The sequence below is a fragment of the Verticillium nonalfalfae genome (genome assembly GCF_003724135.2).
Source record: "Verticillium nonalfalfae strain VnAa140/NRRL 66861 chromosome Unknown scaffold_167, whole genome shotgun sequence".
Classification (NCBI taxonomy): domain Eukaryota; kingdom Fungi; phylum Ascomycota; class Sordariomycetes; order Glomerellales; family Plectosphaerellaceae; genus Verticillium; species Verticillium nonalfalfae.
In genome coordinates, this window is record NW_021167392.1 from 1 (window position 1) to 12700 (window position 12700).

Genomic DNA, 12700 nt, shown 5'->3' on the forward strand with positions numbered 1-12700 from the left:
GGGGGGGGGGTAAATTGAAAGACAAAGGACCACCACCACCTCTTGTGTGCGGGGGTCACTCTTGCCCAGACTCGCTCGACCTTGAATTTCGTCTTTGCACGCGCGCGCGGATGTGCCTTCTGTTCCTTTCATCGAGGGGACGCAAGCGGGCGGGGTTCTCGGGTTTCCCACCGCCCAGGTCCAGGGCGAATTCGGTTAGCGTCATTGCTGCCCTAAGAGGCATGGCTAACCCTGCCAAGTTCAGCCACGGTTTTGCTGACATAATAACAACGTCAATGAGAAACAGGCACAGCGGGACACACGTAGGGAAACGGTGCCATCAGAAACGGAGATGATTTGTGTCGGGGACTTCGTGGCGGTGCGACGCTTCCAACACCGACTCAAGTCCAGCACCTGCTAATTTAGGAAGGTAGAAGAAACGGTAGAAACCGATGTTGCAATTCCAGGCCTGTGCGTGCACAATTCAATTACTGCAACGACTTCAACAATGTTCGTTCGTCGAGGCAGTTGCGCAAAGGCGCTTGATTGCAGGGTGCCCTCGAACAACTGACGACCTAAAGTTTGCTGAGGCTGGGAAATCCCTTGGCAGGGGACTCAATAGTGCGCGCGCATATCTCAATATCAAAAGCTACCTACCGACCCTCTCCAGGAATCTTGACCAACCACACGCAAAATTTGTTCGTTTAGTCAACCCAACCGACTCTTTACCAACTTGGTATGCTTCCAAGCGAAATAACGGGTGCTGGTGATGGCTTTCCACGAGGAATGGTCGAACAAGGTTCAAACATCACCAGGTGACTGTTGTCGTATCCATGTGGGTAGGGTGTCAGGGGCAACGCACGGAATGGGGCTCGAAACGATGCTTGCACGGTGCGACTCTGGTTCATTTGCTTTTTACAAGAAAAGACAGAGAAATGAAGTGAAAAAAAGAGGTAGTATATTAAACCGCTGCAAGAGATTTTCTGTTCGTTCTAAGCATATAAATCACCGCGTAGTGTAAATAGTCATCTATTCCCGGTCCGTCATTTTCGTAAAAAAGCAAAGCGCACCTGCCGCTTAGAGCAGCATGTAGAAGCCGGCAGCCACCAGGCCGGCGACGGCAGAGAGGCGCGAAGCCGAAAGAGCGCCGGCACCGGCGGTGACGTGGTCGGTGGGCAGGACGGCAGGCTTGGTGCCGGTGGCGGGGATGGTGGCGGGGATGGTGGTGTTGGGGTGGCCGGTCGGGGTACCAGTGCTGCGGAGGAAATAGCAGCCGTTGACAAGAACGCACTGCTGGCCCTCGGGGTACTTGTGGGCGGGGTTGCAGCTGTAATCGCCGGCAGCGCTGGTCGAGCCGGGCGCAGGGCAGCTGGTGCCGGTGGGCTTGGGGGCCGCGGAAGAGCTGCACTGTGGACGGAGGAAGTAGCAGCCGTCAACGAGGATGCACTCCAGACCCTCGGAATACGTGTGGGCGGGGTTGCAGCTGTAGTCGCCAACAACGCTGGTTGAGCCAGGCGCAGGGCAGCTGGTGCCGGTGGGCTTGGGGGCCGTGGACGAGGCGGCCTTGCTGCGAAGGAAGTAGCATCCGTTGACAAGGACGCACTGCTGACCCTCGGGGTACGCGTGAGCCGGGTTGCAGCTGTAGTCGCCGGCAGCGCTGGTCGAGCCGGGGGCAGGGCAGTTGGTGGCCTGCGCCGAGACGGCGCCGAGGCCGGCCAGGGCAGAGAGGATGGTGAAAGACTTCATATTGATAGGTAGAGTGAGACGTGGCTAGTGCTAGACGATGGCTCGGTGTGAAACGCTTGATGGCTTGCAACTTGAGAAACAGTCAACAAGGGAAGGGGCCCTACTTATAGGGGTAAACAACAAATATGTTTAGTGTTTGGAGAGCCGCATGCGAGGACGGACTCCGCCGAGAAGCTTCAATCGTATGTCTCGGTGCTAACAAGGGAAATACGAGGTTGACGCCCTAGCTCGAGGGAACCGTGGCAGTAGGGAGATGGCTGGTCTGAACCATTGGACCCGCGGCCGCTGCGTTGAGTGAGTCCCGCAGCTGGATACTACAGAGGGGATTAGGTTGCGCTATGGAATGTTAGCTCGTCCACCCCAGATTGCAACATACATATCTTCTGCTGAAGGAAGAATGACGCACGGCTCAAGCCCGCCAGTTTATTAATAGTACCGCCACCCAGCTTTCTGCCTCCCTTCCCTTTTGCCATGTGGACAAGACATGTCGCATCGCCAGTGTGAATCAGCGTGGTCCTGGCCATCTGCACGATGCCACTGCTTGTCGGCCAGGTATCGGCCTCCATGGCGCCGTGTTCACGAGGCACTACGAGGATCGGCGAAAAGCACAGTCGGATGACCTCGACCTGGTGCGCCTGGATACGATGGTCGTTTGGACCCCCACTCGGCGCATTTCGGTGGTTGAGGTGGGCCGATCGTAGTGATCGCCAGGACCTCAATTTTAGTGGGCTTCGGCTTCGGCACAGCGGCAGCCAAGACTGGAAGGCTGGGGGAAGATCACACAGACCATTGGTTTTCCCCTGATTCCCAAGGGCATTCTTCAACATCATGTTTTGCCTGTTTTGGACCACCTTTGTCGTGGCCGTCCCCACAACGTGAAAACGTCGGGAATGCGTTATAGGTCCGCAAGAAATTTCTGCGCGTTCCTTTCAGAAGGTTGGCGATGAGCCCAGAAAAGAAACAGGCCATGCAGGGCATTGTGGGAAGGATCTGCTTGCTATTCGTCGCCTCGACCTTTTGCCTCGGCAACCAGCCCATGTGTCGTATTCGACATGGTACTCACTCGATCCGTTCACCCTCAGCTCAATCGCTTTGGTCCGAGGCGGCGTTGCACTCGTCAACGTCTTTGTACAGTGTCTTTGTACAGCGATCATCGTCAATCCACCAAGATGACCCCACTGCCTGGTCCTGCTCCCAAGCCTGACCTCATCGCTCACATTGGTATCTCAAAATAGGGCGACAAAGGCTTGGCTTCGGCTCCCCTCGAGACCCCGTTTTCGGATCACGGCATAGGTAGAGATGAACACGAGCGAACGGCAAATCTCTTTTTGGCGCGGTCAAGAGCATCGACTGCACAAGTACGTCATACATGTATACCACAGCCATAGCTTTCGCTTTCACCAGTCGATTCCGCCAGCCAGTTGCCGATTCAGCGCTCAACAGATTGCTTGTGTTCGCACACACACAACGCTCCCCAGATCCACCGCACATTGATCTCTCCTTTCGCACCTCACCTTCGTTTCCTTCCCACTTCCACCGCAACGTGGCGCTGCAAGAACACGGGTAACACGTTGCCTTGACAGACTCAGCCATTGCCGCATTTTGTGTCTCTTGCGAATGCAGTGCAACGTCTGACTGCGGTCATGTCTGGGACATTGTAGTCTGTTTTCGTGGTCAACGGGTTGGGGGCGCGCTACAAATTCGTCAGACGGCCTTGGGAAATGCGAGCCACGTCGGAGACCGGCCTCCTGAAACATGGGGGAAAACCTCTCTATGAACGTCCGCTGAGGGCGTGCTCGCGCCTGCCAACTTCCTCAGTCCGCATAGACCTCTGGTGCGGTATTTGTTCATTCCCCCACGGCCCTTTAACAACATGTACAGAGCGAGAATAGGCTCTCGTCCACGGACAAATCAAGTGATAGTCACGATGGCTCAAGCTCTGCGACGAATGTATTGGGTCTGAAAGGGTAGCACTGCTGGGTGCAACCTGAGTAGGGGAGATGCTCTTCGATCCGATGACTGGTGTTGTGACATGCGGGGCTCGACCTTTGTCCCTCCGTCCGAAACTTCGATACAGGCACATCAAAAGAACATAGGTCAAGTGATGGGCGGATGCGCATGCCACTGAATTGAGTTTGAACCCATGCAGTTAGCCAGGGCAGGCACATGACAACATACATTGCGCCCAGGGGCAGGGTTGCCAAGACAACTCGCGGCTTTGCAAGAGGCTTGCCCAACAGGAATTCAAGGCAGGTAGATGGATCTCGTATTGATTTTTCCGTGCCACGAGACACAGCGCCAGCCTCGACGGATTCAAGAGTATACGACATGCATGAATAGGGTTTGGACCGCTCTTGCATCCCCGTTTCCTGATGCTCAGATCTTGCCAGTGCGAAGATCGATGGCTAACTTTGTCGAGGCCAGTCGCCCAGATATAATGGGTGGCACGGCTCCGACTACTGACTCGCGCCGAACTTCTTGATCGTTTATCATGACGCCAATATCGCTTTACGGTGAGATTTTGTTGCACATGCGGCCTACATATCAGAAGGCATTGCCTGTTGTCAGGATAGCTGTATTCGACCAACTCTCTTCCGGCACACGTTCATCAATGGCCTCCTTCAGCTTGACGGTCACTCGTAGAACTGGGGATACAAGTTCGGCACATGACAACCCTCAACGAACCAACATCACGTCATCGACCTTGTGAAGTTCGGCCGATGAAACAGCAGCTTCGTACTGTCTCTTTGAACAGAGCGCCTCGCCATTTCAATCCACATCAGTATTTATTCGTCCAATTGAACTATCTCAGGGGAAGCTAGAGACTAGTAAAAGTAGGTGAATTTCAAAAATATGCCGGTTCCAAATCTCCATCATGTGTCTTTTAACCGCTACATCAATTCAATCTCCTTGAGCCGTAAACAATAAGAAGAGGTTGATGTCTTTAAGCGGTACAGCAGAGTGGTTGGAGATCAGCTACACATAGTCTGGCAACCTACCGAAGAAGTAGTCAGCCCAAAAAGTAACTTCAGATTCGGAAGGACTATCAAGTTTGTCCTCTTATACTCACTCAGCATACAAGCGACGTAGTCGAGATTAGCAAAACCCATGCAAAGCCTCTCCACACAGTCTTCGGCACAATCCGCCTCGCGCTCGGTCATCTTGTCGCCTACAGCGGTCCAACTTAGCACGTTTCCCTCTCGTAACCAAGTCATCTTTCCATGGGAGAGGCAACCAAAGAGTTTGCCGTGGCGACTTACCAGTGGTTGGGAGTGCAGTCGCGGCAGCCAGGAAAAGGGAGGTGACAAAGAGCAGCTTCATGTTGAAATATCAGGTTTGGGAAGAGTGACTTCTGCTGTAGATATTTGACAAGATGTAAGGCAAGGAATGGTGTAAACTGTTGGAGTGATGTGTCTGGGAGAGAGCAAAAAGGTTTGGAGATCAAAGCAGTTTAAATACTTTTTTTTCTCCTGGCCCGAGTCGATGTTTGCTCCCAAGAAAGCCTTGGCGATGGAAGACATTATAGTACGCACTCATCACCCAGAGGGAAGTAAAGATGCGGCATTAGCTCACTGTCGCACCAGCTGCTCGATCAGCACGGTACGCGGTTCATCCTTCATACTCTGTTCTCGAGATCGACGAATACCTCCACCACTTGAAATTCGTAGTGACAGAGTCACAGGATAAACATGGCGATCCTTTCCTCGGTGTAGTGCAGTATCTCTATACGCGCATCAAGTTCAGCGAATCGATTGCGTTCAGAGGTCAAATTAATATCGTTCCTGTCTCCTCTTGGACGGCCTTTGGCTATGGAAACCCCGCAGCCAAGGCTTGTGCCCGACTTCTGCGCATGTCAGCATCGCCTGTCATCCTCTTGGCACCTGAGCAGAAACATTACATAGCAAAGATATGCCCTGAGTAGGAAAGGAGCATCTCGCTGCATGTGCATGTTCACCGGCCTGGCGCGTCAACACATGATTCATGCTCGAGTTTCCAAATAAGGCAACAATGGCAACAATCTCCATCACGTAGATTTAGCAATATGAGGACTTGGTCTCCGAGAGTAAGATTTTTTTTTTCAGATCTCCCTAAGACACATAGTTGCCTTGTTATTTGGAGAGACAGAGACTCGCTGATTTGCCCATGCGATGCGATGCTGAGTGTATGAACATGAAATGTGCGCAAAGGGGATCTCCATGTCCGCGAGCAGAGAGGCCGGATTCCCCGCTGCTTGGTGTCGTAATGAAATCTCCCTCTCACATCATATATCATGACTCTTACCCGCATTACCTACATAGGTATCAAGGAGGGTAGTCAGCTGCTATGGGCCCGGCCGGCGGCCGCGAATGGTCATCCGAACACGGGGTCAAAACATCTGCCCAGTCAAACATGGGCTGACAGATTTGTATGCTGGCCACAGGCCTTTGGACAGTAAATCGAGGTATCACTCCAAAAAGCATCTACGCCGGAAGCACTACCTCAGCAGCCATGTCCGACAGCCTATGAAGTCGCGATTCAAAAGTGGTGCCCCTTCCCGTTTTCGAACTGCCACCAAATCCGTCAGCTCTATGTTTATTACGGTGCATTCAAGGCTTTACGGTGAACATTGATAGGCCTGTGGCGCAGGCACTGCAAGCCACTGTCGCCAGAGCGAGCGTCGTACATCAAAGTTAAAGCAGCGATATCATGAGGGGCTCGGCAAAAAGCATCTGCGGGGTTCTTCACCGTTAGCTCGTGGCTGGAGGGTGCTCTTTCAACGTCCTCATTGGTCAAGATTGAGGCACGTGTGTTTTCCCCCAGGAAGTCGAGACCAAAGCCTTCGTTTTTTCTGTCTTGGCGGGGTCCTTCCCGGCATGCACGAAGGAGCCCTGTTTGCAGAAGGCGCGCCCATCTGCTCATGTGGCAGGAGTGACGGACTGTAGCCCACCCATTCTTAGTCAGGGCGCAAGTGTCAGACAAAGTGAGCACTCTGAAATCAGTTGGAATATTATGTCAGCAGGTCTTGTATGCCTTTTCATCATGAGAAAAAGACATCAATTGCGCCCTCTGTATATCCTCATCAATGACGCCTCAAGCGTAGTCGGGCTTTCATCATGGCCACCGAGAAACAACCAGCGAAATTAAAGGCACCTGTGTCATTGACGTTTCCTCCCCCATACCAAGGCCAGGGTTCCTACACCGAACCACCCCGGCCTCAGAGGGATGTACAGTACATTCTTCCCGGTGCAGCCGTTTCCAAAGGTTGTGGATTCGCATATCTGACCGGCTTGCTCCCATGCTGATTCTTCGCACAGTTGAGACCATTTCAGTTGACACGTCGGCGATTCCTCAACCCTTTCTCCAGCCGGCAGTATTGCAGAAGTGGAAGCACGAAAAACGGACAACGACTTAATACAGTTTGAGTACATGCTTGCATCTCTAGGTATCTCTCTGACAAAAAAACGCCCGAGATGAGCACCAGTGCACCCCACTTGCGACCTGTTCAAGTCATGCCCACCTACCCGTTTTGACCCGCCCCCAGCTTGACATCGAATTCGATGGACCTTCGATTACGCTCATCATTCATTGCTCGAACATCGACACAAGCGGCCGCCTCAATCATGAGCTACGATGCAATCCAATGCCTCTGGAGTCGCTACGTTTGGACCGTCATGATCACCGTGTTGCGTTCGCTGAGGCCGGGCGTTTAGCTGGTCTGGGGCAAGCTCTGACCCCAGGCGCCGACCGCGCCGCCAACCGGCATAACTACGTGATATATTATGCTGAATGGACACCTCACATCAGCTGAGATTCACGAGCGGCGCAGACATCGGCACTGCCATTGTTTGCTGGATTGCATCGACCGTGAGTGCCATCAGTGTCACTGACGCCAGAGCGTCTGCCTTGCCTCACTGCCGGTGCGGGGTCGACTTCGATAGTCAAGATCCAACTCCCCGGACTTTCGCGGGGTTAGTGCAACTTGTCTGTCCTACCCAAGGAATTAAGGTACAGGGTCCCGGCGAGTGACCTTAAATCAACTTGCAGCTGTTTATTTAGAGCGGAAACAACCACTGCAACGTCTTACATCACAGACACGCATCTGGGTGGACCCATCTGTTCTCGCTCATGCACCAAAAAACCTCTCAATTACAACTTCTCTTGTTCCCCTTCTCTCGTCGGACGCCAGAAACCAAAACGTCGGATCCCCAAATCCCTATCCAGTCATTGTCACGACTCAGTTTCACTAACTGAAAACCACCATGTCTGACCCCACCTCCGACTCGTCGGCTGCCCCGCCACCGACTTCTTCGAAGTCTCCCAACACAGTGCCTTTCTTCCTGAATGGCGCCGAACAACTCACTTCCAAGACATTTCCCGTCACCTCTGCAGGTACTAACCAATACCTCTACGAATCGGCCTCTGCTCAGACCTCCGATGCCGAGGCCGCCGTTGCTGCTGCAGCCGCAGCCTTGCCCGCTTGGCGCGCACTCAAGCCCGCGAAGCGCGCTGCCATCCTAGTCAAGACTGCCGAGGTCATGAAATCCCGCCACGATGAGCTCGCCGGCTACTTGACGAGCGAGACTGGTGCCACGCCAGCCTGGGCCGATTTCAACCTCAAGGTCACAACCGATATACTCATCGCCTCCGCAGCTCGGGTGCACTCGGTAGAGGGCATCATCCCAACGCCAGCCGGCGAAGGTAGCTCCGCCCTCATCGTCAAGGAACCCTTTGGCGTCGTCCTCGCCATCGCCCCATGGAACGCACCCTATATTCTCGGTATCCGCGCCATTGCTGGGCCCCTCGTCACCGGCAACACTGTCGTTCTCAAGGGTCCCGAGGTGAGCCCTCGCGTCACCTGGGCCATCGCCTCGTGTTTGCATGAGGCTGGTCTGCCGCACGGCGTTCTCAACACCCTGGCGCACGATCCCAGTGACGCCCCGGCCGTCACCGCCGCGCTCATCGCGCACCGCGACGTCAAGAAAATCAACTTCACCGGCTCCACGGGCGTCGGTCGCATCATTGGTCGCCTCGCCGGTGAACACCTCAAGCCCGTGCTCCTCGAACTCGGTGGCAAGGCCCCGGCCATCGTTTGGGAAGACGCTGACCTCCAGCTCGCCGCGCAGCAGTGCGCCCTCGGCGCCTTCCTCAACGCGGGGCAGATCTGCATGAGCACCGAGCGCATCGTTGTCCACAAGGCCGTGAGCGCCGCCTTTGAGTCCGCCCTTCGCGACGCCGTAGGCAACATCTTCTCGACCGCCGATGCGCCCGTGCTCATCGCCGGCGCTGCCGTCACCAAGAACAAGAAGCTCATCCGCGATGCCATCGCCCAGGGGGCCCGCGTCGTGGTCGGCGACCCGAATGCCGACGACGCCTCGCCGACGCGCATGCGGCCCGTCGTGCTCGGTGGCGTCACAGCCGAGATGGACATCTACCAGACCGAGTCGTTCGGCCCCACCGTGTCCCTCTACGAGGTCGAGACGGAGGAAGAGGCCCTGCGCATTGCCAACGACACCGAGTACGGCCTGTCGTCAGCCGTCTTCACCGAGGACCTCCGTAGAGGTCTGCGCTTCGCGAAAAACATTGAGACGGGCGCTGTGCACATCAACAGCATGACTGTGCACGACGAGCCGGCGCTGCCTCATGGCGGTGCCAAGGCCAGCGGGTACGGCAGGTTCAACGCCGGTGCCTTGGAGGAGTGGGTGAGGACCAAGACCATCACGTATCAGGACTGATGGATTGGCTACGATGAAATGATGCACACATAAGCTACCATCATGTACGTATAGAAACATGAGAGAAACACTTGCTCGATTCACTTGAACGACACACAGGCAAAGGCATGGTGGTGATGGTAAAAAAGCAAATTCCGTATTATTCCGTTGTCCCCTAATGTCCCATAACGCCCGAGGGGGGCAGGTCACTCGACGAAGGCTTTCCCCCCTCCCCTTCAACTGATATCTGTTGTGCAGCGGGCCACTTTCCCCCTTGACACAGGAAGCCAATAGTTCTGTTGCAGGCACAAATGTGCCGCGTCTCAAAAACAGGGAAGAACACCCAATTCAATTCCCGTTGATCGTGACCGTCATGACCAATTCATCTCATGCCATCGTGGAGAAGCTCTTTCGTGCCACGGCGTTGTTTGGAAGCATGTAACACCCCGACTCCTTGCTTGCTGAAGACCGGCTGGAAACCCAGAACAGTGAATGCCCTAGGGGCTGAGATACCTACATTTGTCGTTTTGATTGATCAGGCGGGCGACAGCGACGGCAGGTCGCTGTCGAGCACGAGATACATGGTCGCTTAGCGGATGGTCATCTGCTTGGTCATCTCAGCCTTGGTCGATGTGCCGGTGGCACCAACTCCAGAGCTGGAGCCAGCCTTCTTCTCGAACACCTTCCAGAACTTCAGACTCTCGTCGGCAGCTAGAGCATTGTTATCAGCAAGGGCTTTCGGCGATCATGAAGCTAGAGTACACTTACCAGCAGTGGCGAGCATCTGGCCATCCGGGCTCAGGCAGCTGTGCAGAACGCGGCTCTCGTGGGCTGGAATCTCCACGTTGCGGACCAGGGTAGGGTAGCTCCAAATGCTGAGAGAGTTGTCGGGGAAGCCGCTCGAGCTGACAATCTCGCGGTAGTTGGGGCTCCAGCGCAGGCTGGTGACCTGCGAGCCAGTGTCGATGCTGTTGACGCGAGCGCCCGAGGTAGAGTTCCAGAAGTGGATGTGGCGATCATACGAACCACCTCCCGTGGCCAGAAGGTTCATGTTCCAGGGGCACCAGGCGAGAGCCTTGACGGCGGCCTTGTGGTTGGTCTTTGTGAACTTGGGAACCGACAGCGAGCGGGCGTCCCAGATGGACACAAGGTTGTCGTTGCCGCCAGTAGCGAGCTGAGCGCCGTCGGAACGCCACTCCAGACCACAGACCTCAGAGGTATGGGAGACGAGCTCGGCAACCTTGTGCTCGGCGATGCGAACATCGTGGTTGTAGACAAGACCGCTACGAGCGCCAGTCGAAAGGAGATGCTTGTTCCAGCCCATGACACCGACACGGGTGTCGTGGCCGAACATACTACGAACCTTCTGGGCTTCGGCAACGTCCCAGATCTGAACCTCGCCAGTTCCAAGGCCGACGCCGACGTAGGCGCCGTCACCGGACCACTTGACACTGCTGACGTAGGTGTCAGCACTGGTCTCGAGAAGGCAGCTTACGCTTCCCTCATCGGCGGACCAGACGTAGACGTTGCGCTCCAGACCAATGGCAACCTGGTTCCCGGAGCTCCAGTCGAGCAGGTTGAGGTAGTAATCATCGATCAGACCAGGTGCGTCAAGAACACGCTCAGGAGCGGTGGCCACACGGCGACGGAACTGCGCACTCGTGGCCGTGGCGGCCCTCAGAGGACGGTTGTACTGCTGGCGAAGGTCGATGGGCTTAGACGACTCGGGAGGCGCGGGCTTGAACTGGAGGATGCGGGTGTTGAGGTTGACACCGCAGGCGTTGGCAAGGGAGTCCTGGTAGGCAACGGTGTTGGGGGAAGGGCGGGCGTAGGTGGTAGGCTCATCATCATCGTTGATGCTGAGACCCTCGAGGGCAGCCAGGGCCTCGTCGGCAGCAGACGAGAGAGTGGCGGAGCCATCACCGCCGTTGCTAGACTTGGGACGCTTCTCGGCATGATCAAGCTTGCCACTGCCGACGTTGGAAATGGCAGAGCTCGCACCGCGGTTGGGGATGAAGCGATCGCCGCCGTAGTTGATCGTGGTCTTGCTGGACTTGATCCTCTGGGACTTCTTGGGCTTGGCACTAGAGGGTGTTTTTCCCGAGCCAGTCAAGGTGAAGTCGGACACGCCGAGCTCAAGAGCCTTGCGAGGGGTAGCGACACCGCGGGCGATGTTGGACTTGGGAGAGTCACGGTGAGAGGACTTGGGCTTGGTGGCAGAGCGGGCGAGGTGGGCGGTGAGGTTTCCGCCGTACGTGGACTTGGTGGGCCTGTAGCCGTCCTTGCTCGGCTGACGCTCAGGAGTGTAGGGCGAGGAGTTGAGATTCAGCGGGATTGAAGTGGTCGAGCACTGGCGAGGCGAAGGAGTCAAAGGCATGCGCCCGCCGGCGGTACGGGTAGTGAAGAGCCCCCGATGGGACTTGAGTGGTGTGGTCACGGCGGCTGAGGCCATTTTTGGTGTCTGAGAGCTCCAAGAGACTCTAACCAAAGGTTCCTGGATGGGTGCGGACACCGTTAGTATGATGATAGTCGATGTTCTCGATGATTCGAGTGATGGCTGTGGCTCTGAGCAAAGAACGGTTTCCAAGTCGAAGGGACGATCAGTTCGAGCGAGGAGAATGCAGCGAAGAAGATCTAGCAGACTTGATGGGCGTTTCTTTCACAGGCTAAGCGCGAGGAGAGCGGTATGAGAGGCTGTTGGAGGGCTTGCGGGTGGAGAGTGTGCGTGGTGAGGAGAGAAGTGTTGCAGCATGGTGAGCTCGACCTTGGACGTCTTTTATTTACTTTAGGCCCCACTGTCGACCTGGCCGGGCAACGGCTTCCATCCCTGTCACCCCGGTCGCGGTTGCTGCAATGTTCCGGCAGCCAACCCCGAGTGCCCAATTTAGGCCAATCAAAAGCTGATAAACTCATCCCTGTTCCTGCAGTGGCGTCCTGCTGGCTCCCTCCTCTAGCAGTGTCTAGCCGCCTCTCTCCTGGCTTGTGCACTAACGATGAGGTCAGTCGCTCCTTCCATTCTGCCTCTTGTGACCGCCTGCCAGCGACTGCACCCTCCCGACTCAGGCCTATGAGCCGCTAGGCCGGAAGAGGAACAGCAGGTAACGACCGCGGCTGCGCTGCCTGAACGACCGTCTCCTTTGTCTGTCAAGATCGTCCCAAATATTTTTCCAAAGGTCGGCTTTCTTCAGTCCATCGTCGACCCTCCCGTCGAGACGCTCTTCCGTCTTTTTGACCCTCTGAAATGACCGCTACGATCTGCCGCTAATCGCCGAGGATCCGGATCC

General features: G+C 55.7%; 3 protein-coding genes across 3 annotated transcripts; 1 reads left to right on the top strand and 2 right to left on the bottom strand.

Moving 5' to 3' along the window:
* Positions 1–1056: 1056 nt before the first annotated feature.
* D7B24_002639 (uncharacterized protein) lies at positions 1057–1725 on the bottom strand (the record flags this gene model as incomplete). The annotated part of the gene is made up of 1 exon (XM_028636841.1): positions 1057–1725. The coding sequence occupies one exon, from the start codon at positions 1723–1725 to the stop codon at positions 1057–1059; it is 669 nt and encodes a 222-aa protein (XP_028491064.1).
* Positions 1726–7964: 6239 nt separating this feature from the next.
* Positions 7965–9437, top strand: D7B24_002640 (uncharacterized protein; the record flags this gene model as incomplete). The annotated part of the gene is made up of 1 exon (XM_028636842.1): positions 7965–9437. One exon carries the CDS (start codon positions 7965–7967, stop codon positions 9435–9437), a length of 1473 nt encoding a protein of 490 aa, XP_028491065.1.
* Positions 9438–10005: 568 nt separating this feature from the next.
* CDC20 (ubiquitin-protein transferase activating protein) lies at positions 10006–11868 on the bottom strand (the record flags this gene model as incomplete). Its single annotated transcript, XM_028636843.1, has 2 exons — positions 10006–10127; positions 10185–11868. 2 exons carry the CDS (start codon positions 11866–11868, stop codon positions 10006–10008), a joined length of 1806 nt encoding a protein of 601 aa, XP_028491066.1.
* Positions 11869–12700: the final 832 nt, after the last annotated feature.